The following is a 26,374-nucleotide window of genomic DNA, read 5'->3' as shown; positions in this document are numbered from 1 at the left end:
CATTACGCCCCTCTCTCCTCTTTTTTTTTTTTTTTTTTTTTCAAATTTCATCTTTTTTTAATATTTTTAAAATTTTTTTTAATATTTAATTTCTAACGGTTTTTTATGGATTTTTTAATTATTTTTTTAACTTTTAAAATTAAATTCGAATTAAATTTTAAAAAATCCAAAAAAAATTAACGGCTAGTTAAAGGCTAGTTTGAAATCTTTTCTATAAATACCGACCAATGTGTACACATATTTTCATTCCAAGTCACTACACTCTCCAATTCTACTTTCTAACATTCTACCAATCTATTTTTTTAAGTTCCAACAATGTTATTTTCTATCCGAAATGGATGAAAATAATAAGATATTTTTTACAAATTTCTTGAATTCTATAAACAACCGAAAAGAATTTTCATCTTCCCAAAATCCACAATAATGAGTGATTTTCAATTATTATCATCTTTGCCAAATTGGCATTGTAAAATAGCCGTTAAAAACTAGCCGTTGGAAACTAGTCGTTGCAAAATAGTCGTTGGAATATCTAGAAAATGATTTAAATATTGTAAAACATTTTTATTAAATGTGAAAAAAATTTAATATGATTGAGTGGACTGTGGGACCCATAAATAATGGGTTTTAATTTTAAAAAGAATGTGGGTGAAAGAGATATGTTGTTATGATAAGTATGTGACAGTAGATTCTACTATTTTCGATGAGTTGGTAAGTGTTATAACACCCACCATTGTGGATGTCCTAATAGGATGAATAATTGAATGATCAATCTGTCAAGACATGCGGGGATAAATTATTATTATTTCAAACAATAAATTAACAAAATAATGCGAATTTGGTAGCTTTGCTAAACTAAAATACACAAAAACTCTTGTGACATCGTCTCATGAATCAATTTTATGAAACAAGTCTTCGACCAAACTCAATTTATAAAAAAATATCACTTTGGTAGATTTCATAGTTCGAGATTCTGGATAAATTAATAATCCTAAATCTGCTATTGATCACATTGAGTTATGATACTTTAGTAGGTGATCCATACACATGATATGCCGTCCATTTTTTGAACATGTGGAAGATATATGACACTCAATCGACTATACGACTTCCTGCAGCTCAAAATTTGGAATGCTATCGATGGTTTTACCCGATTATGCCACAATTTTCAGGCAATCAGAGTTCCTCACAAACTTGTCAACTTTCACAGAGGCATATAATATCTAATGGGTCGCTTGTATGAGAGAGTGATATCGAAATATATCAATATTAGAACCACATAGACCTCCGAGGACATAGGCGAGTTGGTAAAGATTGGAGTGGCGTGACTTGTTATTACTCAACATCGCATGATAGATTTCGTGTGGATGAAGTATGCTCTGGGGTCTGTGTTTGCTATCTTTTCTCTCGGATCTCTGCCTACTCGTGCACATCTCTCGATTTACCTTCTCTTCTGAGTCAAGAGGCCTCTTACTCGTATAGTGGATTTTCACCATGTGTAAACCTTTTAAAAATATTAGAACACAGAGATTTTAGTGCTAAACCTAACAAAGTACTACATACACAGAAGCCACTTCTGGGTCATTATTTTCGTAAATCAAAGATAAATATGGAATTCGTGCATCGCATAGTTTAGAGCGTAACCCAACGCAAGTCCCTGTACCATTGGCACCCAGCAATGGATCCACAGACTTGGTGGACGCCTATCAGGCTATCACTTACCTGCAGTCTCGGACTTGCCTCCTTCTACCGCATGGATATATCATAATTCACTCACTAAAACATATCCACGGCTCAAGCAAAGTTCCTTTCACCAGAACATGCTTGACACACTAAGAAGGATAATGATGTGTGCCACACAAGAATACAAGTCAATGAAACCATGTTCTTGAAAATACTCATCAGTTAATCTGAACAAATTGCATCCGAAAACAATCAAAGAAAACAGAGGATCCGAAGCATATTCTTTCAACTGATCAACAAGATAATCTTTTTCATTTTCATCAGCTTATTCAACCTGAGTTACAACAAAATTTGCAGATACGATAATTGTATCGAGACAATGTAGATTAAAGATACAAATAAATTCCCAAAAAAATCTTCACAATTTCTTCTTACCGCATATCAAAATTATCTTCACTTGGTTTTGATACTCACTCCTTCCCCACCTGCAATGATCACAGCAGTTGTCATATCTAAGAACAAGCCATGCTCCACCACTCCTTCAAGTGCCGCAATCTCCTTCCCCGCCGCACCCGAATCCTTAATCGGAGTCTTGAAATACAAATCCACAATATAGTTTGAATTGTCAGTAACATATGGCTTCCCATTTCCATCCAATCTGAGCTTCGCGTCACACCCTTCTCCCTTAAACATTTCCTGTAGTCTCACCAAATTGTAGTTCCAGCAGAACTGAACAACCTCTACAGGCATTGCGAGACCCGATCCGCCGAGCCCAAATACCAATTTAGAGTCATCCACTACTACAACGAATTTATCCGAAGCGGCTTCAACCATTTTTTCACGCAAAAGGGCTCCACCTCGGCCCTTCACAAGGTCGAGATTTGGGTCAACCTCGTCCGCTCCGTCAATGGCGAGGTCCAGGTGCGGATGCGCGTCGAGAGTGGAAAGTGGGATTCCTAGTGAAGCGGCTTGTTCTTGGGTTCTCTTGGATGTAGGCACACCGACGATATCCGTGAGTTCGCCGGATTTGAGCAAAGCTCCAAGCTTGTCGACCACGAAGGCGGCGGTTGACCCAGTGCCGAGGCCGAGTACCATGCCGCTTTTCACATAGTCAATGGCTTTATCGGCGGCTAGTTTTTTAAGGTCGTCTTGAGTGAGAATTGGGGCGGAGAGGCACTTGATTGAGAACTTGGACGGGGTGGTACGTAGGTTGAAGCGGGAGGTGGCACGTTGAAGGGAGGATGTTGAAGTGACGGAGGGAGGAAAGGCGGCGGCGACGGTGGCGGCGGCCATTGTAGGAGAATGGGTGGCGGAAATAATATCTGATCAGATATATAACGAGCACAACTGAATCTGATCTGCCTCTTGGTGGTGGCCGAGCAATTGGGGGTGGGGAGTTCTTACATTAAAATTAAATTTATCCAAACATTTTTATTTTTGTATCTACGCTATTTTCCCAATAAAATATTATATACTTCAAACAAAATAAATATAAATTTATTATAAAATAAACTAAAAACTAACTAAAGAATAATACAATAAATTTAATATATCAAAGGATCATATGAGTGAGATTTATAAGTACAATAAGTTCTCAAATACGATAACTATGATATTACAAAAAATTGATATAATCATGACTCGTTATCATATCTCAAAGACATGTTTACGATTTTCTTCGATCATCCAAATATTTGATTATCTTAACATCCATAATATTGCAACATTTTTTCTTGGATTTCTTTCAACAGATGCATCTCGTTATAACCTTATGAAGAAAAACTCAATTTGATAAAAAAAGACCTAGAGAAGAAGAAAGAGTACGACATCCCTAGTTGTTTCTTAAGTGCATTGTTAAAAACTTTTTCATGAAAAACCACATGGGAAAAATCATGAACAAGGGAAGAATAATACAATTTAGATTTACTCCTCCTATTGCAAGTATCACTGCAAATCTCCAAGCCGCCGCACTTCGATCTTGTATGCAAATTTCTCAAAAGTTGATGTGGCAATGATTTTGCCAAAAGATCGGCCATATTATCAATTGAGTTAATTTATTGAACATCAATATCACATTTCTCATGCAAATCATGAGTGAAGAAAAACTTTGGGGACATATGTTTCGTCATACCGCTTTTGATGTATCCATCTTTTAGAGCAATATATGTGACATTACCTTTGTAGATATTCATGATTTAATTTGTTCCACCATAAATAAATAAGTAATCAGTTTCAAATTTTTTTTTGTTGATCAGATATGTAACCAACATCTAGATAACGATCAATTGAAAATCACAAGCATTAGAGTAAAATAAATCGCTTGTACCACATGAGTACAAATTGATTTAATCCAGACAAGAGATGCATGTTTTTAGTTTAATGGAGCAAACATTTTTAAAATTTGAACTAGATGCTTCTGATATCTTAAATCCTTCAGAAATTTTGATGTAAATATCATTATCAAGTTTTCATACAAGTCTTTCTTATACGGTCATGCTAATAAGATACCATAACGTAATTGAAACCATCACGAGAGAGTATGCATCTTCATAATTAATACTGGGTATTTGAGATACTACCAATCGATCTTTTTATTCATTCACTATATTTTTCTTATTTCGTTTTCGTACAAAGACCATTTGCAATCCACATTGATTTCTCATTTTGGTGTTTGGGCCACTATTGCCAAAACCTCATGTTTTGCTAGTGAATTTAAATCTTCTTGTCTTGCTTCTTTCCAACTTGGCCAATCATGTCTATTGCGACTTTTATTAATATATTTTAGTATCTAGATCATCAGTTTCATCAAATGCCATTATATATAAAAATTTATTGTTGACAATAATTTCTACTCGATTTAAAATTTTCCTCCTTTTGACGTAAGTTATTGAGATATCTTCATCGTCAAGTACTTGAACCTCTTTGGGGATTTGATCGTAAACCTTTTCGGAGTTATCAATCAATGAACTAGATATCTCAACATGCGCTGATGCGCCCCTATATTATTCGTTTTCTTTGAGATCATCAATATGTGCATTAAAAATCTATATGTATGACTTAGTCACCATGTTCACATCATTAAATGCATCAACAAATTTGTTTTCAATATGCGAGTGTGTTTTTTCGCTACACAATGACTAAGAAAATTGACATTTAATTGTTTTATTTAACAAGATAATTTAACTTACAGATGAGAGTGTAAGAGTTGATGTACATATACTTAAGTACATACCTTAGCATCACTCAAAAATATATTTTATCTGTTTTTAAAAAATGGTTATATTTACAAGATATTAAATTACAAATGGTGCCTCTGGTATGACAGCTATACTATTCCGATGGTGTACAAAATCGTAGGGATGTAAAAATCATACAAGACCTATCAATCCGACACGATTCAATTAACCCGAAAAAATCAGGTTTAGGTTTGAAGTTTTCGGATTCGGGTCAGATCGAGTTGGACCCGATAGCTGACCCGAAAAAAATGATCGGTTGGCCCAAAAAATTTTAATTTTTTTAAAAAAATATAATTAATAAATATTGCCTACATTTTTATATATTGTATGTCTGAAAAAATATTTATTGTATATTTATATCATAAATTTTTATAATTTAATATTTATTTTAACATTTTTTATTTTCTAAACAATTGTTTATTTGATTTAGTAAATATATTTTATTTTTCTACAATTAGACTTTCTAAGTTAAATCATATATACGAGAGAGATATTGTTATTATGTTTTTAAAATTAAAATATTTTTATTTTTTTTTGAATTTTATTTAATTTTTTTTAAAAAAAAAATTTTAAAAAAATCGAAATCGGGTTAATTTGGTTGATCGGGTTTATTCGGGTTCGGGTTGACACCCTTACAAAATTGTTTACCAAATGTTAGAATTTCTTCTCATTAATCATGTTTCTGCACGTATATAAACATGATAAAACTATATGCGGAAGCAGATCGAGTATTACCTCCGGCCATTGAAAATTTTGATTTCTCTGCTTTTCCTCTCGGTTGAAGCCTTCTAAGCACTCCACCCTCTTGATAGATGGTGTATATTTCTTATGAAGTGTGTGTGCTTAGGGAACTCAATCGTCTCTATTTATAGGCATCTCATACCATCAACGAGAAAAATCGGGAGTCTGAATGTCAAAAGAATAAACGTGTACGCATCTCAATTTTCTAAAGTTGAGGTTGCGTACACAAGTTTCGTCAAAATATGTAGGCAATGGCCGTCGCCAATTCCTACACGATACTTGGGTTGACACCCTTACCGAAATTGACACCCTTACAAAATCGGGTTGACACCCTTACCGAAATCGGGTTAATTTGGTTGATCGGGTTAATTTGAATAGTACTATTGCTCAACCCGACTCGACCCATCCGAATTGACACCCTTACAAAATCGTTGGGATCGTGTTGCAATTCTAATGAAATAACAGGGATTACTAATAATATATATTTTTTAAACCTATTTTGATTGGGTTTATAATTAATTTTGTCATAGCATTAGTATGTAAGAATATTGTATGTATATATGTTTTTATTTTTAGCATACAAAATAATTTTATTCTCTACAAAATTAAATCTTAAAATATTATGAATGCCACTACACTATGAGCAGCTATAATTAAACATGCATGGACTTTTACGCTGTCTTTTCCCCCCTTGCTATGGCCTATATGGATGACATAGTTTTCAAAATAGATTTCAAAGGACTTAGGATTTGAACGATGAATTTAAAATAACATCACAAATTCATCATAATTAAATTTATGAAAGCAACCAAATGGATTATCAAATACGATGTTGTCTTATTTCATTTATTATTATTTTTCCAGGCCGGGACTAGCAATATAGATTGGCACCAGGCTCAACTCCAAATTGACTACAATAGTTTGTAAAATACTTAACACGAGAATTAACGGTGGCCTGATTTCCTCCATCACATTCCATACCGTTAATGGCTCGAATAGTCGCCCCGAATCCCTGCCCTGATGTTATTGCATTATGACAATTATTGTTCATACAAAACCAAAGGGCCGTCTCGAAAGATATAACGGGGTCCCTAGCCACGATATCGGGGAAGTCTAGTCCATCGAACCCGATGCTTTGGCCGGCTGCACCGTAATTATAGTTCCATGAAAGTTGAATGGGACCTCGTCCAAAGTACTTCTTGCCAGGCACACATGGATACTGTGTATTACCCGAGTCACAATAGTCGTAAGATTCCCCATTAATTTCCTCTATATGGCACAGACCTGCATTGGACAAAATTGATGGCTTGAAAGTACTTTTAACCAAGTAAATTATATAGGAATTTTGCAATCAGTATGCATATATGAACTTACTTCCAGTCTCGTGGGTGACATGTGCGAAGAATGCAGCAATCTCACGCTTAGCAACGTCGTTCGACCCCGAAGCGAACCTTGGATAGGGATCAAGAGACTCGAGGAAGACCGTTCGAGAGTAGAACTCTTTCCCGGGGCAGTTGGGACCACCATTGTCAGCGATCCCATTGAAAAATGCATCGGTCACTATGTCAGCAGCCGAGATATTCCGCGACGGTTCGTCATAGCATGGGCCAGATTGACATCCTTCGTCACAATAAAGGTCGCCCAAACCACAATAACCCCACTTGCTACAGCACAAGTTGGGCGCGCAACCGCAGTTTTGGCCGAAAGCTGTCTCCCCGGAAAGTGAGAGAACTATGGTTACGAAGTGTGCAAAATGTGACATAAGAACTCTTTTTTCTGGTGATGACCATTTTGGTAGGAAAGAAATGGGAATGGATCCTCTACGACATCCCACAGTAGAAGATGATGTGGCAAAAAAAAAAAATTTAATTTCAAAATTGCAATTATTGTAGTCATCTTCACAAGAGAAACTGTGATGTCGTTTTACGGCCACAATCATAATTTTCTGTTCTTTTCTTCTTCTTTTTTTTGTCTTTTTATATATTTTAATTAATACTTTCTTTTTAAATTTTTTTATTTTCTTTTTTGACTTTTTGTGTATACATTCTAATTTTTAAAAAAGTATTTTCTAATCTCTTTTTATCTTGTCAATATTTTTTATTGTATGGTTTTTTCTTGTTATAATTTATACTTAGCTTATATACTATATACTAATGTACCAATTGATTAAATATGTCAATATGGAAAAAAAAATAATTATATATTTTATTCTCAAAATAAATAAATTCGATAGTCAAAAAATTAGAAAAGAATTGGACATGTAAATGATCAAGAAAATATGAATTTTTATATTGAAGTCCTCTCCTTCTTTATTGTAATTTTTTTTTAAAATTATGAGAAAAAAATGGACGAATCAAACGTGTGAAAAGAACTAAAATTAAAACATAACTATGTTTTACTTTCAAAACAAACGAGATAAACAAAATGTGGAAAAAAAAAGAAAGAAAGAGGGAAACAAAAAGTCCAAAAATGACAAAAGAAAAAATTATAATATATCTTAAACAAGATTAATAAAACTGAAAATTTGAGAGTGAGTAAAAGAAAGATTAAAACAAAAAGCTAAAAAAAATTAAAACTAAAAAAAATTAAAATAAATATAAAAAAACTTTTTAAATTTTTTTTTCCAAAGCATCTTCTACTGTGGGGATGTCCACAATAGAGGATCCATTCCGGAAAGAAACATTGATCGGAGAGACTAAATGATGAGTTAATGTGGAGGGAATGTGTGGTATTTATAGTAATTAGTTGCCATGCTATTTCATTTATCCACGTTGTGTGTATCTTTGTGGCGGCTTCATCGATGCTGTCCCATGGGGTACTACCCTTAACCATTTATTAACTGTCAAGTGGCAATTAATTTCAAACTTTTTAAATAAATAAATATTTATAAAAACTTAACCATGGTTCAATTTTGTAAAATGAGAACTCGTCAAATTCGAGGCTCCTTTTTCCACCTTTATTTTTACGTTTTTTCCCAATCTTTTTTTTTTGTTAATATTAATATATAAATAACAAGAAAATAAAATAAGACAAAATAATTATGACGGCAAATTAATAATTTTTAATGAAAGATTTTTTTTTTGAACCTTAACATTTTGATTGGTAAGAAAACAGATTTCATCGGGAAAACAGACACAAAATATGATTATATTATTGTTCAACAATCAAAATTTTCTTCGAATAACATCTTTTGTGTGTATAAACAAATGTTTAGTTTTCTAATAATTCAATTTCCACAAGAAAATAATGTGTTCTTTCTTCTTTTTAACTTTCTTTCTTTTATTCAGGTTGTTCATGGTCGGTCAAGTGGCAGTTTAGATGATGGTGTGGCATTTTAGATAACTATCTTCTAAGTCTACTATCAAAATGCTCAATTGTTGCTAACGAATTTATAAAACATTAATTATAACAGTTCCAATCTTCCACTAATTTGTCAAACAGATTTCCATTTCATTTACCTCATTGTGGACCAATCATTCATCGAAAATCCAAAAAAATACAAAAAAAAAATGTGAATGCCACAAAAACAATCATATTCGGCAATAGTGTGCGCATCAATAATTTCATGCTCCTTCAATTATCACGATCATGTCCCTGCACAATATAAAATTTTTTTTTTTATGAGAAATCAATTAGTAAAAACGTTTAATTTTCTTGAAAAAATATCTTACTTGTGATGAATGATGACTCCCAAATTGATACGAAAATAAATTCATCATACCATTTGAATAGAAGTTTGTATTGTCTTTCTGCAATTCAAATACAAAAAAAGAAGATATAATGAACATTTTTCTTCAATAGTAAAAATTAAAGAAAACTCGGTTACCATTTGATTTGAATACTGGAAAAAATGTTGATCGTGCCCAAATTGAGATGGAAATTGAGGATATGCAAACGGATATTGTGATAGTGAGACATTTGAATGTTGTTGTGATGGTATAGATTTACTTTCCTGTATGTTGATTGCATCTTGTGAACTTTGCCCCTTTCTTTTGGCTCCTTTTGTGCCTAGCAAATAGAAGAGAATTACAAACTTAAAAGTAGATTAACTATATAACAAGTATATGAAATGAAAACTTACTTGACATTTTAGTTTTTCCCTTTTCTTTTCTTTTGTTTCTCTTAGCATCCCAGTGTCGTGTGATATTTGCATTTGTAACTCCTTTTGCTTTAGCAGTAAGTGGGTTACGTACGCATACTTTATCCATATAACCATTACTTGCAATATCATCACACGGTGTCTCATCATCGACACTCAAATTCTGGACAAGATTAGATATTTCATCTTTTGCTATGTCAACCAATCTATATAATATTTTTCTCGCATCCTCATGAGGTTTGCTCAAATGAGTTAGATCATACATCGATCTCATTATTTGGTTGACAAACACCATCTCAGATATATGATCACCACCACCACCACTGCAACATTCTTCAAAATCATATTTAACTCTATTTCTTACATTCTTCATCCACCTTTTCAAAATATAACTGTTGGGCAAAACTGTTACATCCACACAGTTAAACATCATCAAAGCATGCTTACACAAAATCCCCATTGTCTCAAACTTATGACAACTACATTTTATTTCATGACTCTGCTTATTGAACAACACATGTCTAACCCTCGAGTTTTCATCATGAGATTTTACTTTGACCTCAAGCCAATTCCAATCATTGCCAAAACAAGATGGTGGTTCAACAAATTTGCATTTCAAAGAATTAACCAATTCAATTTCAAACAACTGGTATATGGAAATCGTGTAAACCTCAGCAGCATTAATCAACAATGGATGATTTTTCAAAATCTGTGCAGGCTTACCATGACGACAACGAGTATCCTCTGTCTTTTCCTTATTCCGCCAATTATTTTGAATTTTTGCATAATTCATCACAAATTCATACAAAGAACTCATTTTGTTACATGCCTTTTTCAAAGTCATATTTGTGGCCTCACTCCTCGAAGTAGCCAAAAGTCCCGCACTAAACCTTCCACTACTAAAGGCAGTAGCCCATTTTTCCCTGATTCTGTACATCCCATTCAACCATTTATGATCATCCAAATTATATGTATCAATCATATGTTTCCATGTGTCCTCAAATTCATCTTCAGATTCACAATAAGTCATGCATTTATACCATATTTGTTTAAAAGCCGAATCTCCATTTAAACTCCCAAAGTGTGAAGGAGCATTTTGATTTATATGCCACTGACATAAACGATGATGTGAATGTGGAAAAACTGTTTCGATGGCATTCATCATAGCTTGACATTGATCTGAAAAAATAGTTTGAGGTTGCTTTCCATTCATAGAATCAAGAAATGTTGTAAACAACCATTCAAAAGAACTTTCGGTTTCATCTGACATAAAGGCCAAGCCAAACATCACATTCTGCATATGGTGATTTATACCAACAAATGGAGCACATATCAAATTATACTTATTTGTTCTATATGTTGTATCAATCGACAAGACATCACCAAAATTTTCATAATCAACCGCACTTCTATAGTCTCTAAAGAAAAAGTTCATCACCCTATCGTCATCATCCAATTGCACGTTCCAGTAAAAGTAATTCTCTTTATTCGCCGTATTTATAAAATATTTAATAAGTGCAGTGGCATCTCCATTCTCAACTTTGGTATGTTTTTTCAGTCGACTCATATGATCATATGCATCCTTTCTAGTAAAACCCAAATTTTCTGACCCACATGCTTCATTTTCCATGAAAGAAACAGCAGCATAGATAGATATTCCAGCATTTACCATAGCTTCTAGAGTAGACTTTTTTGCATGTGATATATTGCGTGCCGATCTTAACAAGTGAGTTTGATCGTGTGCAAACATCTCATGGTTATGTTCTTCCACAAATCTACTCACTCTCCATTGACCCCCATTTTCTCTTGAAATCTTCAATTTGGCTTTACAATTAGTTCTAGTGAGTAGTTTTTGATAAATTGAAATCTTTTTACTAGATCTTTTTTCATCTTTCAAACCTTCACATGAGCAATTGAATTCCTTTGATTGAAGTTCATCAGTGTGGGAAAAACATCGTTGTTCACCCTTCCTTACACTAAATCCCTTGGCATGTGCATATTGACAATACAATAAATAAGCTTCTTCAAGAGTGTTCACAATCTTACCCACTTCTAGTTTGCTCTTCAAAATATCGACAATGAAGTTTTCAGTTTGTACCTCTCCATCTTCTTGCATAGAAAAATTAGGGAGTCCAGGTTGCGTTTTTGGAATCTGATCAATTTCGGTTTCTTCCTCGTAGTCTTCCTCCAACTCTTCAAGTGTCTTTGATTTGTCATCTTCCATTTCCAAAAAAAAAAAAGACCAACTGGATCTAATTTTTTAAAAAACAAATACAAATTAGATGAAGGAAACATACATGTATTCAAGTACCACATATTACAAAAATATGGACATAAACAAGAGGTTAATCTACTGTATTTTACTTTAATAGAAATTACAATCATTAAAATTTAATTAGTAAAATGTAATATAATATAAAATGAAGAAATGCATAAAAAAATCCCTTTATTTGGTCCTTAAATCATCGCATACAGCAAAAAGCAAGAAGCAACAGTAAATCAAAAAATTACCTACATACAAAATTAGATTAACAAAGATAAAGAATAAAAAATAAAAAATAAAATCCTAATCTTGTGCAGAAAGTTGCAAAATGGAGCAAAGTGGTGGAAGCCTTGTTCTTATTTGTTGAGAGATGACGGCGGAAAGAATGAACGAAGGTCAAATGCTTTTTTAAAAATAAAGCATTTTAAAAAATTGAACCATGGTTAAGTTTTTATAAATATTTATTTATTTAAAAAGTTTGAAATTAATTGCCACTTGGCAGTTAATAAATGGTTAAGGGTAGTATCCCAGGGGCAGCATCGATGAAGCCCTTTGGGGCCATTGTTATTTCATTTAGTATCTACTTACGTGTGTGTGTCGGTGTGTGCTGCTGCCCATGTTTATTTCATTTTCATCTGTACAAAAATATTAATGAAAATACAACTTTGCTACGTATCTATTATATGAAATTGACATTTATTTGAGAGGGGAATATACATATGCATATATAGTTTTATATGTTGCGTGTCACGCCCCGAGACCGAGACGTGTGCGTTGTTCAATTATACATTCGAAAACATCATGACTCAGAATTACAAATTTGAGAAATCAGTCCATTCATTCATAATACCGTAATACATTGTTTGATACAACTTTAACTATATTTTTACAAGAGTGGGAATTTAAAACAAAGTATAAATCTTATCTAATACACATCGGACAAAAAAAACATGATTTAAAATAAATAACGTCATCGGGACCATTCTTCTTGACCATCCTCAATACTGGGTCTGATCATCATCCTTTAACTTTTCTTCATTCTTATTTGAAAAGAGGTAAGTTGGTGAGTGATATGTTCGTCACTCAGTAAACAGGAGAAATAATTATCAAGTCTTAAAAATCATTTTATACATAAATCTCAAATATAACAGTAATAACAAAAATATTCTGATTTCAAAATATCAGAGGTATAAAGGAAATATTCGGATTTTCAGGAATAAACATATATCAAAATTATGAACTGAATATATTGTGAATTTCATGGCCAACTGATATTAGTCATCTAGATTTTAATCATCAGAGGGATGAGACATGACTCAAGAATGATAGGAATCAGTTATTTTCAGAATATAAACTGCTACCATTAGTTCATAAATTTTAGTGTTTTAGATAGGTTTCGAAATTCATAATTTGAAAATATATGCATAATAAACTGATCAAGTTTAACACAAATATAAGTGATTAATACAAAAGCCCAATTACTAAAATAATGGTGCAAAACTTTATCAAATTATTTATATAAGCCCACTTACATAAGATACTCTAAAAACACGTGAAACCTTTCCAAAAGTAGACATCGTTGTTGCCATGTTATCATCTTTTCTGACATATTCTGATAGTACACCAAAACCTGATATTCTGTTAAGGTTCAGTGACTGTTAGTACGGAAAGCTTTATCTCTATTTCAGCTGGACTCTCATCTTTAATCGCTGATTATACTGATTTTTCATGGAATATATTTATTTGGATTGACTGACCAACTAGATAGACTGTCAGTTGGGCTTCATCAGTCAACTTAGAATTAGTTTGGCTATCAGTATCCTACTTATGTTTTATCAGTTTCACTTTATAATCATTTAAACTTCTTAAGAAACTTTTTCTTATGAAAGTTCGATTTTCCTCATTGAATTCAATTCGTTTAGGTTTTGTAATGATCTGCTCGATCCTTTTACCGCCTTCTCACGCTATTTCAAGCCCAGCCCTTTCATAACAACTACAACGAGAGCCTTTCCTTCCCCTATACGGAACGAAAAGATACTCTATTTGGTCAGCAACCTTGTTCAATGATCAAAACTTAAAATGTTCCAACAATCATTCCCATATAATGTGTAATGTCCCGAAAATTTGAAGGTCCACGTGAACCACATGCATGCAAGTTATCAAATTCTTTACGTATTTTTTAATAAATTTTTTAATGCATTAAATGCATTTTTATTTCATAAATATGTGTTTTAATTCATGGGTTATTAAAATTTCATGCATTAGAGTTTTAAGTTGTATTTCGCGCACGAACGAGTAACGGAGACTGGGGATGATAAAGAAAAATATTTTTATTAAATAATTATAAATAATTATTTAATATGAGGTGTTTTTAAGTATGATTTTTGAAAATAGGCCATGATAAGTGCAAGATTTGAACTTAATTTATGTTAGAATCCATTTTGAATTATGCTTGTTTCGAACAGAATTATGCGTTTTTGGTTTGTTTTTGTTGTCATTTCAGGAATGGAGAAAATGGTGGACACAAAACCAAGTGGACTAAGAAACAGAGTAGTGCGCAGTCGAGAGCACACCCACGGACAGAGGTGCACGCGCGACCGCGCCACTTCACGCGCAAAGGATCATATGCGAGAACCAGTAGCCCGCGCGCCATCGCGCGACATCATGCGCGACCGCGCGCACGCGCAGAAGAACATGAAGTCCCGAGAGGCACGCGCGGCAGCACCACAACTCGCGCGACCCAGCAGCAAGCCAAACGACAGAATCCCGCGCGCAACCACGCAAGATCAGGCGCCACCGCGCGCGCTGTGCGTCCAGATTATTATAAAAGGCGCGATTCTTAGGTCAGAAAGGGGGAGTCAACCGCCGTGGAGAGAAATCACACGAAAAAACACCATCTTGGGAAGGAAAAGACACGAGAAACGGAGCGCATACACGAGACGATGATTCAGAGTGCGAAGAACAATCACAAATATGAAGAACGACGGATCTGGGGACAGAGACGACACTTCGAATTTGTTATCTTTTCCTTCGTTTCTTTCTTTCATTGTGTAGCGATGTCTAGAACTAGGAATATGTCTTGTTTTCGCTTGGATTTCGTGATGAACTAAATTTCCATCCTACAGGTTGACGTAGCTTTGTCTATACGATGATTTGACGTGGATATTTTGACAATTGAATTCCGTTTTGTTTAATTGTGTTCTCTACATTTATTTAACTGCAATTTACTGGCGATAAATTGCGTGTTGTCTGATTAATTCTACAACTCGGGAGAGGGAATAGGATTATAGATCATTAGAGACACATCGTTGAATATTTATATCGTTCGGAAGGCGTGTAACTTTAGCGAGGCTTAGATAAGAACATTGTTTGCATTTATCTATCAAACTTAGATTTTTATTATGAATAATTGAATCGAAGTATGATTGATACAATTTATTCGTCACTTGGGAAAGGGGGAATAAAATACGCAAGTGTTCTTAGCCATTAAATAACCGGAACTCATGAAGTTAAATCCAACCACGAAGAATTATCGTAGAAACATAGTGAAATCACTCCTCTAGATATTTTTTATCATTGATATCTCTCCATTCGGTAATTCGATTGATTATTTATTCACAATTGAACTGTTTTAAACAAACCAATCTGGTTATTGAATTTTCTAGATAAAGTCTTGACTATTTTAATTACGAGCATTGATATATATTTTATTTACACTCCTCGTGGGATCGACGCTTGCACTCAAAAATACATTTTACTATAACTTGACGTCGTGCGCTTGCAAGCAATTAAGAAAACACGCAACAAGTTTTTGGCGCCGCTGCCGGGGAGTGTCAAAATTTAAATTTATATCAGTATTGTTACCAATTAGTCTAGATTTTAATTTTGATCTTTTTATTTCGTTATAATTATTGAGTTGTCAATTTTTTCTGCTTGACAATGCATGCTACGATGGCAAAGCCCTGACTTGCTTATTTTTGATCTGGAGATCGAAAGAACTGCGAGAAAAGTAAGAAAAGCAAGAAGAGAAGAGATCCAAGCAATGGCTGAGAACAGAGAAAATAACAGACACATCCCGCCAGAGGCTATTCCTATCAGAGATCACTTCCGACCAGTGATCAACGATCATTACTATGGTATTGCAAGATGGACCATTAACGCCAACAATTTCGAATTGAAGCCTGCTTTAATCAATATGGTTCAGCAAAACCAGTTCGCTAGAACTGCTACTTCCGATCCTCACGTTCACCTGAGAACCTTCTTGGAAATCACAGATACGGTAAAAATTAATAATGTTCCTGACGATATTATTATATTGCGTTTGTTTCCATTTTCTCTCAGGGATCAAGCAAGAGGATGGCTCCAATCATTGCCGTTAGGAAGCATCACGACATGGCAGGAGCTGGCGACGAAGTTCCTTTCTAAATATTTTCCACCTGCGAAGTCTGCACAATTAAAGATTGAGATCAGCACTTTTAGACAGACAGACTTCAAACAGTTGTATGAAGCTTGGGAAAGGTATAAAGAGTTGTTGCGGAGGTGCCCGAATCATGGTTTCGAAGACTGGGTGCAGATTGAGTTGTTTTATAATGGATTGAATGGTCAGACACGGACAACAGTGGATGCAGCGGCAGGTGGCACTATCTTTGCCAAGTCCCCTGCTCAAGCCTATGACTTGCTTGAGCAGATGACTATTAATAGCTACCAATGGCCGTCTGAGAGGTCAGGAGTAAAGAGGACTGCTGGAGTTTATGCCGTGGATCCTATCACATCACTCACTGCACAGGTATCTGCATTGACCACTCAAATAGCAGCGATGAATAAGGTGAGCACATCAGAGACTGAGAGCCCATCGGTTGTTGTTGAAGAATCACAAATTCTTGAAGAAGTTCAATACATCAACAACAAGAATTTTGGAGGCTATGGAGGATATCGAGGTAACCCTCCCCCTAACACTTATCATCCTGGTTTGAGAAACCATGAAAATTTTTCATACGCGAATAATAAGAATGTATTAAATCCTCCACTGGGGTTCAATACATCAAATGGGGAAGGGAAGCCATCATTTGAGGATTTGGTTGGAACATTTGTTGCTGAATCTGGCAAGAGGATGGCGAGGACTGAGTCTAGGCTTGACAACCTTGAGACACACATGGCAAATATTGGTGCTTCCTTCAAAATCCTTGAATCGCAAGTGGGGCAAATAACGAAGCAACTAACGTCTCAACCGTCAGGCACAGTTCAAAAGACAGCAGACCCAAGTCTGAGAGAAGTGAATGTCATTTTTATACAACATGAAAAGATTGGTGTGGTAGGCAGAGAAGAAAAGGAGGTTGAACCCACACCTGTTCGGGATGAAAAGCCAACTCCAACCAAGAGAGCCCGAGGTAAGAAATATGAGAGATATGATTTAAATCAATGCATTGATATTTCTTTACTTCCTTACCCCCAGAGATTTTTACAATTGCAAGCTGAATTTCAAAAGAAGAAAGGTCTTGAAGATCTCAAGAACCTACACACTAATAATGAGTTTGCAGATCAGGTGGAGGGTGAATTTACCGAAGAAACACGAAGAAATCTTCCTCAGAAGCTACAAGACCCCGGAGAATTTGTAGTACCATGTGAAATAGGGGGTCAATTGGTGGAAAATGCTATCTGTGATTCAGGAGCAAGTGTGAATATAATGCCAAATTCCCTTTACGAGAAACTTGGATTGAGCGGGATCAACCCCACAGAAGTAATCTTGCAGCTGGCGGATAAATCAGTGAAGGTTCCATTGGGTTGTGTCGAAGATGTTGAACTTAAAATTGATAAATTGAGGCTTCCAGCAGATTTCGTGGTACTGGACATGGAGAACAGTAAGAATGTTCCTATCATTCTAGGACGACCATTCTTGGCTACTGCAGGAGCTATCATCGACTTGAAACAAAGAAAACTGACCATGGAGGTTGATGGTCAAAACGTAGAAATCAAGGCTTCCAAGAAATCATACGACCCACCATGAACATGATTAGTGAGAGTCGGGCTGATGACGTTAAACCAAGAACTGTGCGGGAGGCAACCCACAATTATTTTTTAGCATTCGTTTTGTTTTTATTATTTTATTTTATTTTACTCCCTTAGTTGTTAATTTTACCCACCACCAGATCTACCGCCGCAGCCCATGGACGATGATGCTGAAGATGCTGCGAACGATGACTCAAGCCCCGAGTTCTGACACTCGTGCGCGAGGTATGTGTGTCATGTTCTTTATTTCTATACATTGAGGACAATGCATACTTTAAGTTTGGGGGGGTGAAGTTTGCTTGTTAGAATTTCTCTTTTATTTTTATTGCTCAGTAGTTAAATTTTTTTTTTCTTTCTTTTTTTCTTTCTTTAGTTTTTTTTATTATTATTACCTTTTGCATTCTAGTTTTGTTAGGTAGGGTCATGGATAAGTAAAATGTGTGGCCGATGATGAAAAGTGAATTGCGGTCTTGAAGTATATATATGTGTTCATGATAACTTAGGAGTCACAATTTTTCTGCACAGTCGTGTTTGTTGATACTATCGTTGCTTAGAGATAAGTTGCATGCCTATGATGCTAAATAGACGATGAAGATTTGATTCTTGGTAATTATTGCATGACATTGATTGACACTTTTGCAGACATGGAAATGAACTAGGCAATTTTTCACAATATCCTTGGGCATGTGTTCTTTGTTTGCTGTCAATTGTAGCCCTTTGAGCTTCGAGTTATTTGAGATGCTTAAATTTTCTTCGTGCACCTATTTCATATATCATTTGATTGACAAATGCATGTGATTGGTTTATATGAGTTGACTAATGGATTGACGGAACTCTAGAACTTGCTTGAACACTTTTCGAGGCGAAATACGGATAATATATGACATAAGAATGATTTAGGCGATCTTTGGAGCCGTTTTGAGCCTACCAAATGAACATGAAATATCCCTAGTGTCCCATTTAGAGCCTACAAAAAAATCAAGTGGTGTATGCCAATGACATACAATTAGCCCCCACTTGTATCTATTCTACATCCCACGACAACTACCTACTGAAGCTTATACACTTATTGTCCTACCTAATTTTGAGAGAAATAAGTTCATTGCTTTTGTAATGATTCAAATGATCCTTGAAAAGAAAAAGAAAAAATTAAATGTGTATAAAGGAGTTGGCAAAGAAAAGAGGAAGAAAAACAATGAAAAGAACGAATCAAAAGTGGTGAAAAAGAAAAAATTTGGGAAATGAAGGATATGAATAAGAAGAAAACAATAAGTGGATGGCGAATGAAAAGAGAATGAAAGTGAGTGAAATTCAGAAAGTTCAATTATTTCTCTCAAATTTTGATCTCCATACCTTTATTGTAGCCGTGAGTCGTGGCCTAAAGTTACAAGCGTACAACACCTATTAACCTTGTCACATTTATCCAATATACTAGTGGAGAAAAGTTGTTCAAGTCAAGCCTATGGATACCTGAGAAATATGGTTAATGAGTATGAACTTTATCACTTGCTTGCAAGCATCTCATTGTGTGATTTCATCTTTGGCATACTTGTATTGACTATTTTTCGACCCAAATAATCACCGATAAAGTCCTATGTGATCTGTGAATGTGAATTTATATTTTAATGAAGTGTGAGTTGAACTGATTTGAGGATTTCTTGATTTTGTAAGGCAAATGGGTATTACAACTCTATTTGAGCATTCGATTGGGTAAATGAACATTGATATATCACCCACGCACGTGACTCTTGAGAAATCGTGAATTATATGAAATTAGATAAGTCGGAGGCCAATATCACTTTTCACATATCCATGACTGTAGTCGTTTGCGTAAATTTTCCTTCTTTATTAGCTTTTATTCTATTTTGCTCGGAACTAGCAAAAGTTCAAGTTTGGGGGGTTTGATAAGTGCAAGATTTGCACTTAATTTATGTTAGAATCCATTTTGAATTATGCTTGTTTCGAACAAAATTATGCGTTTTTGGTTTGTTTTTATTGTCATTTCAGGAATGGAGAAAATGGTGGACACGAAACCAAGTGGACTAAGAAACAGAGTAGCACGCAGCCGAGAGCACACCCACGGACAGAGGGGTGCGCGAGACCGCGCCACTTCACGCGCGACAACGCGCAAAGGAGCATATGCGAGAACCAGTAGCCCGCGCGACATCATGAGCGACCGCGCGAGCACAGAAGAACATGAAGTCCTAAGAGGCGCACGCGGCAGCACCACAACTCGCGCGACCGGCGCGCGCAGCAGCAAGCCAAACGACAGAAGCCCGCGCGCAACCACGCAAGATCAGGCGCCACCGCGCGCAGCGTGCGTCCAGATTATTATAAAAGGCGCGATTCTTAGGTCAGAAAGGGGGAGTCAACCGCCGTGGAGAGAAATCACATGAAAAAACACCATCTTGGGAAGGAAAAGACACGAGAAACGGAGCGCATACACGAGACGAAGATTCAGAGTGCGAAGAACAATCACAAATACGAAGAACGACGGATCTGGGGACAGAGACGACACTTCGGATTTGTTATCTTTTCCTTCGTTTCTTTCTTTCATTGTGTAGCGATGTCTAGAACTAAGAATATGTCTTGTTTTCGCTTGGATTTCGTGATGAACTAAATTTCCATCCTAGAGGTTGACGTAGCTTTGTCTATACGATAATTTGACGTGGATATTTTGATAATTGAATTCCGTTTTGTTTAATTGTGTTCTATACATTTATTTAACTGCAATTTACTGGCCATAAATTGTGTGTTGTCTGATTAATTCTACAACTCGAGAGAGGGATTAGGATTATAGATCATTAGAGACACATCGTTGAATATTTATATCGTTCGGAAGGCGTGTAGCTTTAGCGAGGCTTAGGTAAGAACATTGTTTGCATTTATCTATCAAACTTAGATTTTTATTAGGAATAATTGAATCAAAGTTTGATTGATACAATTTATTCGTCACTTGGGAAAGGGAGAATAAAATACGTAAGTGTTCTTAGCCATTAAATAACCGGAACTCATGAAGTTAAATCCAACCACGAAGAATTATCGTAGAAACATAGTGAAATCACTCCGCTAGATATTTTCTATCATTGATATCTCTCCATTCGGTAATTCGATTGATTATTTATTCACAATTGAACTGTTTTAAACAAACCAATCTGGTTATTGAATTTTATAGATAAAGTATTGACTATTTTAATTACGAGCATTGATATATATTTTATTTACACTCCCCGTGGGATCGACACTTGCACTCAAAAATATATTTTACTATAACTTGACGTCGTGCGCTTGCGAGCAATTAAGAAAACATGCAACAGGCCTTGGTTGGGTATTTTTATCCGTCGGGTTATATTTTTAGCCGGTATGCAAATTTTATCGATTCGGAGGACTTTTTGAGAGTTCGGACATTATTTTCAAAAAATGTACCAAAACAAAATATTTTTCTAGAGTTTTATTGGGCTTGTTTGGTTTGTTTTAATGCTTAACAGGCTCAAAACTCTTTTAACCCTTTTCAATTTTTAATTAGGGCCCATTTATGCATGTAATTTCTATTTGAACTCTACCTAAGTAACCCTAAACCTAATATCACCCTAGCAGCCGCCCATCCCCTCCATCAGCAGCCTATTTCGAAAAGAAAACTACCAGCAAGTATCGAGTTCTTCAAGGATTTTCAGAGAAAGCTTCTTCCCCACTTCTTCGGTGCTAGTCCTACCCGCGTACCTTAGAGTTTTTGAGCGTAAAAACGTTAAGGCACGCATGTATCCCATTTTTCTCTTCTTTCACGCCAATATTATGCCAAAATATATGTAAATTCATAAGAATTTATTTATCTAACTTGGGGTTTGTTTTTATGCAAAAATTTGACATGTAAATGCATCCTTGTGTTTCATTCTCACGTTTTCTTGTGTTTGTCCAAGGGGCTGCCGATTTTATCATTGTTAAGGGGCGTATATGCTATGAAATAAGGTGACATGATGCTGGAGTCTAGGGTGTGCACGGCTTAGGTGAAGGCCGAAGGGTTGCTCTTAGGCGGCTAGGGTTTCATGTTGTTTTGGTGAAGGATTAGGGTAGGCTCGACCTAGGGAGGGTTTCACCAGGCCAAGGTGCGGTCCAGGAGGGTCCAACCGAGGCCTAGGGGAAGTCCATACTCAGTTGGTCTCAGGTAGAAGGGCGGTCCCTAGGCTAGGAGCCGATATTGGTTCGACGGTGGCTCGAGCGTGCGTTTTCTTGGTGGTTCGAGTGGTGCGCGTGCATGGGGCTGAAGGCCGTGCTTAGGTCGGTCCATGTGGGTCCCAAGGTGGACTAGGAAGGGCTGGTCCAAGGATGGTCCGAGCTGGTAGGACCTAGGTTCGAAGGGTTGCACGTTTGGTGGACTAGGGTTAAAGTTCGTGAGACGCTGGAAATTTCCAGCAATATTTGGGCATGGTTCGTGGGTCATAAGTGGTCTAGAACGAGTGGTTTCAAGGCCGGTCATGTAGGGTTAAGTCACGGTTCAAGTTGGGAAAATTTTGGTTAAATTTTGGGTCGATTCGAGTTAAAAACAGGACCCCAGTCCAAGTCTTAAAACGAATCGTATAAGTTTGAAACGAGCTCAAGTTTATGTCTAAGAATCGATTATAATTATGTTTTGAAGTGTTTTAAGGTGTTTGATTGACTTCGGGTCGAAAATTTGAAGTCCGTGGGTAAAATGATCAATTAGGGTTTCCAAAGGCAAAACAGTCATTTTGCACCCGGGTCCAGTTAGAAGTTCTGGCAGCGCTCTGAGCACGAGTTGTCGTGTTTTTAAATGTTTATGTTATCACGTAGATGACCTTTTACAAAATTATGAAGAATACGTTGCATGCTAGATTTGAAGGAAAAATTACGTATATGCATGATTTTGATAAGTGATAAAAATGATGATTTTTTTGAAGGATGCACTACAAGAAAAACGCTAAACGACAACGGATAAAATTCGTTGTCGTAGGCCTTTAAAAACTGTTGTAACTGAAGGTGTTGTTGAAAGTTCGTTCAACGACAACGATTTTTATCCGTTGTTGTAGCTCAATTTGCGACGGTTTTTCATAAAAACCGTTGTCGTAGGTGCGTTGTCATTGAGCGTTTTTCTTGTAGTGATGGGAGTTGGTTGTGACTGACGATATATGTATACGATGAGCTGTAAGGCCAAGACTCAGTGGATGGGTAATACTGTCGCTGATGTCCCCGCCGCCGGATACCACAGTTATATATAGATGGATCCATCGAATAGAACTGATACGATAGAGCTGATACGAAAGTCACAACTAACTAACTGAATTCTTAAATTAAAATTTTTAATATCCATATATTTAAAAATAATATATTATCATTTTTTTTTTACATTAAATTCTGAAATTTATGGGACGATCCCATATAACTAAAAGCATATATATTCGTTGTTGAATATTGAATTCAGATTTAAAACTATTAATATTTTGAATTTTTTAATCATAAATTGTGTCTAATTTTTTTATATTTCACTAAAAATGTATTCGATTTAGTAATTTTAATGTTGATGTATTACTTTTTGATCAAATATTATTTTGTATTTAAATTTATTAACTAATAACATTCTCATTATAAATTGTTTTCTAAGAATTAACTTAGAATAATTTTCAAACAAATTTTGATATTTTTAGTCAAAATTTATATTTTTTTGAAATATATTAGTCAAGGTAATTTGAAGAAAATATTAGATTTCGAATACAATAATATTTCGAAATATTTTTTATTTCGAATCAATGACCCCAAATAATAGTTTTTTTTTAATTTTCATATTAACTCCGTTTTTGCTTAATTATCTGTTCGAAAAGCTAAAGGAATATGGCATAATTTAAATTTCAAATCTAAATGTACTCAATATGTTTCAAATCCAAATCTAAAATCACCGAAAATCATGAAAAGAACGGTAGATGAGATCCTACCTATGTGGGCACTACCCTCACTTCATTTGAACGGGTAAGATCTTACCACACATACAATTTTCAAAAAAAATGAGTCCTATATATGCATGGGCAAATCTTGGCCATCCATCCTATCATGAGGGCAATGCCCACATGAGTAGGATGAAATAAAACGAAAAGAACAAGGAAAAATGGATCAAATTGGGCAATTTTAAAACTTGCTAGCTATTCTTTTAAACATTAATAATGGAATGGAATACAAAGAATACAATGATAAGTATTGAGTTGAAACTGATGTTATATTTCGAATTAACCATGCACGACTTTTCTCCATTATATTTGAGTTCATCGACGGCTCGAATCTTGGCCAACAACCTTACTTTCCATTTTTTCGATTCCAAATACGATACAATACGCTTCTCGTAACACTTATTCTATGATATTCCAGCTGGTGACCATGTCTGATATTATTTTATCATGTCTTAGGTTCAGGCCAACGCAAGCACGATTCGAGAAAATGTTTTTATAGCAGCTGTATCATATTTATTTTATAAAAATTGTTAAACCAAGTCGTTATATAAGATATATATTGTTAAGAAAAGTTTACGCAAAATCTGAGTTGAAAAACACACAAAATTGATTTTTTTAAAGCCAAAAGCCAATAATCACTTTTCTGATAGATTGCAAACATTCTCATTAGCTAGTAGCGGAGTCGGGAAAAGAATATGAAATATTATTTCGTTACATTTTTACCAGGGCCATACCCTATCACAAGAATATTATTTTGATTAGGGCAGTAGCTCTAAAAAGATAAATAACCTATATTTTCTTTCATCTTGGGAGAAATACTATTGGATGGAGCCAATTCAACCCTTCCCTAAAATAAGAATAACCCATGCGTTCAAAGTTCAAACCCTCTTTCTTAAGATGTCATTAAGACTAAAAATTGAAACTTTAAAACTTGTATTATAGGAAATTTACAAATAGAATAAGCTTGCTTCCTGTCTCATGTGTGACATGTGCAAAGAACGCAGCAATCTCATGCTGAGCAACATCGCCAGCGCCACTACTGTTTTATCACACCCATTAAACTTTTGAAGTTCAAAAATTTTGTGTTTTGATAATCAGAACTCCATTGAGCGTCGTATGATTTAAACCATTCAAAATTACGTAAACAAACAAGAAAGTTCAAGTGTTAATTAATTACTCGAGTTCATTCATGTATCATGTTTCACGCTCCTCATTATACCACGTAAACAACCATGTATATCCCTCGAGGTTAGGAAAAAAATGAATAGACACGGAGTTAGGCTAAAATCAATTATCATTAAGTTAGGATAGATCCAAGCACTCGGATTAAAGATAGTTTTTATTTATTAAGCATGTCCCTTTTTATAATTTAAAGGAATACATGTCACACTCACGGAAATGATCGGCGTAAGTGTGACTATATACAATAAATTTTAATAACAACTATTGTGTATCTATCTCCACTATATAGAAATGGTTAATCAAAGCGTTATTTGAGTAAATGGTGATAGGATCGATTAAGCGAATTAAGTGTTTATAAGGAAGGATTGAAACACTAAAGATTTTTGTATTTTTTTCGAATATGTGAATCAGTTATTTGAGGAACTGATCCTAAAATCTTTTTTGTCAATATAAATCATTCAACTGATAAAAGTGTGAAATCAGACTGAAATATAGATTGAATACTAAGTGTAAAACTGAAAAGATAACTGAAACGAATACACAAATTTTTATGGATGTTCGGAGACTTCAAATGTCCCTATGTCACCCCTTTATCACGAGGTTAAGATTTTACTAAAAAAATTTGATATATTACAACAGATTGTAATCATCCACTTCAGCTGGTTTTACAAACTGCCAAACTGAAACTTTTAATTTAACAACTCTTATACAGTTATCAACTGAATATCTCTCAATTGGTAGCCTCAATGCCACTGATAAATACAATGTAGAGCTTGAGTGTGCGATCTGTATATTGAGAAAATACTCGTGAGAAGTATCGCTACTGATTGAATGTTTACATCGTGTGTGTTCACTTGTTTTTTTCGTAACCTTCTTTAACTGATTCGATCAGCTATTTATAATCCTCGATCTCAACGGCCATATTGAATGCATTTAATGAACATTTAATGACAAATATTCGTTGAATCGTCGTGTAGTTACTTTATCTAACAGTAGTACGAGATATTCAGACTGTTCTTTTCTGATTCAATTGCTCTGCTTGGTACGACCTGCCAGTCTATCAATTTCTTCAAGAACCTAATGATGATTTATAGAATATTTTGTATTCTTGATTATATTTTATCATATATTATATATGGTGTTTTACATGTAATCTTGATCTAATTTAATCCTTGATCGATTAACATAGGGCTATAACTCTAATTATCTTTGGATA

The 26,374-nt window shown here is 35.0% G+C and overlaps 4 protein-coding genes across 5 annotated transcripts; 1 reads left to right on the top strand and 3 right to left on the bottom strand.

Annotated features, from left to right (window-relative positions):
• Positions 1-1,271: 1,271 nt before the first annotated feature.
• On the bottom strand, positions 1,272-3,099 carry LOC140983801 (probable ribose-5-phosphate isomerase 3, chloroplastic). Its single transcript, XM_073450947.1, has 2 exons — positions 2,116-3,099; positions 1,272-1,501 (listed from the first exon to the last, which is right to left on the bottom strand). The coding sequence occupies exon 1, from the start codon at positions 2,971-2,973 to the stop codon at positions 2,134-2,136; it is 840 nt and encodes a 279-aa protein (XP_073307048.1). The 5' UTR covers positions 2,974-3,099; the 3' UTR covers positions 1,272-1,501; positions 2,116-2,133.
• A 3,356-nt stretch (positions 3,100-6,455) lies between these two features.
• Positions 6,456-7,458, bottom strand: LOC140984993 (chitinase 5-like). Its single transcript, XM_073452708.1, has 2 exons — positions 7,032-7,458; positions 6,456-6,941 (listed from the first exon to the last, which is right to left on the bottom strand). Exons 1-2 carry the CDS (start codon positions 7,417-7,419, stop codon positions 6,529-6,531), a joined length of 801 nt encoding a protein of 266 aa, XP_073308809.1. The 5' UTR covers positions 7,420-7,458; the 3' UTR covers positions 6,456-6,528.
• Positions 7,459-9,076: 1,618 nt separating this feature from the next.
• LOC140985092 (protein FAR1-RELATED SEQUENCE 5-like) lies at positions 9,077-11,984 on the bottom strand. Of its 2 annotated transcripts, XM_073452851.1 has the most exons (4): positions 9,739-11,984; positions 9,484-9,665; positions 9,329-9,406; positions 9,077-9,251 (listed from the first exon to the last, which is right to left on the bottom strand). In XM_073452851.1, the coding sequence occupies exons 1-4, from the start codon at positions 11,978-11,980 to the stop codon at positions 9,231-9,233; spliced, it is 2,523 nt and encodes an 840-aa protein (XP_073308952.1). In that variant the 5' UTR covers positions 11,981-11,984; the 3' UTR covers positions 9,077-9,230. The 2 variants fall into 2 exon arrangements, with proteins under 2 accessions (XP_073308952.1, XP_073308951.1); XM_073452850.1 differs by having other exon boundaries at positions 9,329-9,665.
• A 4,077-nt stretch (positions 11,985-16,061) lies between these two features.
• LOC140983936 (uncharacterized) lies at positions 16,062-18,023 on the top strand. Its single transcript, XM_073451089.1, has one exon. The coding sequence runs from the start codon at positions 16,062-16,064 to the stop codon at positions 18,021-18,023; it is 1,962 nt and encodes a 653-aa protein (XP_073307190.1).
• The last annotated feature ends 8,351 nt before the right edge of the window (positions 18,024-26,374 follow it).

Source organism: Primulina huaijiensis, chromosome 9, assembly GCF_012295235.1.
Source record: "Primulina huaijiensis isolate GDHJ02 chromosome 9, ASM1229523v2, whole genome shotgun sequence".
Lineage (NCBI taxonomy): Eukaryota > Viridiplantae > Streptophyta > Magnoliopsida > Lamiales > Gesneriaceae > Primulina > Primulina huaijiensis.
The sequence above is the reverse complement of the archived record's forward strand: the minus strand, read 5'-3'. Positions and strand labels throughout refer to the sequence as shown.

Excerpts from the sequence above, each read along its gene's own strand:
- LOC140983801 (XM_073450947.1), bottom strand. The coding sequence starts at position 2,973 with ATGGCCGCCGCCACCGTCGCCGCCGCCTTTCCTCCCTCCGTCACTTCA.
- LOC140984993 (XM_073452708.1), bottom strand. The coding sequence starts at position 7,419 with ATGTCACATTTTGCACACTTCGTAACCATAGTTCTCTCACTTTCCGGG. Across the intron at positions 6,942-7,031 it reads TGTCACCCACGAGACTGGAA|GTCTGTGCCATATAGAGGAA; the intron begins GTAAGTTCATAT and ends TGTCCAATGCAG.
- LOC140985092 (XM_073452850.1), bottom strand. The coding sequence starts at position 11,980 with ATGGAAGATGACAAATCAAAGACACTTGAAGAGTTGGAGGAAGACTAC. Across the intron at positions 9,666-9,738 it reads GGGAAAAACTAAAATGTCAA|GCACAAAAGGAGCCAAAAGA; the intron begins GTAAGTTTTCAT and ends TCTATTTGCTAG.
- LOC140983936 (XM_073451089.1), top strand. The coding sequence starts at position 16,062 with ATGGCTGAGAACAGAGAAAATAACAGACACATCCCGCCAGAGGCTATT.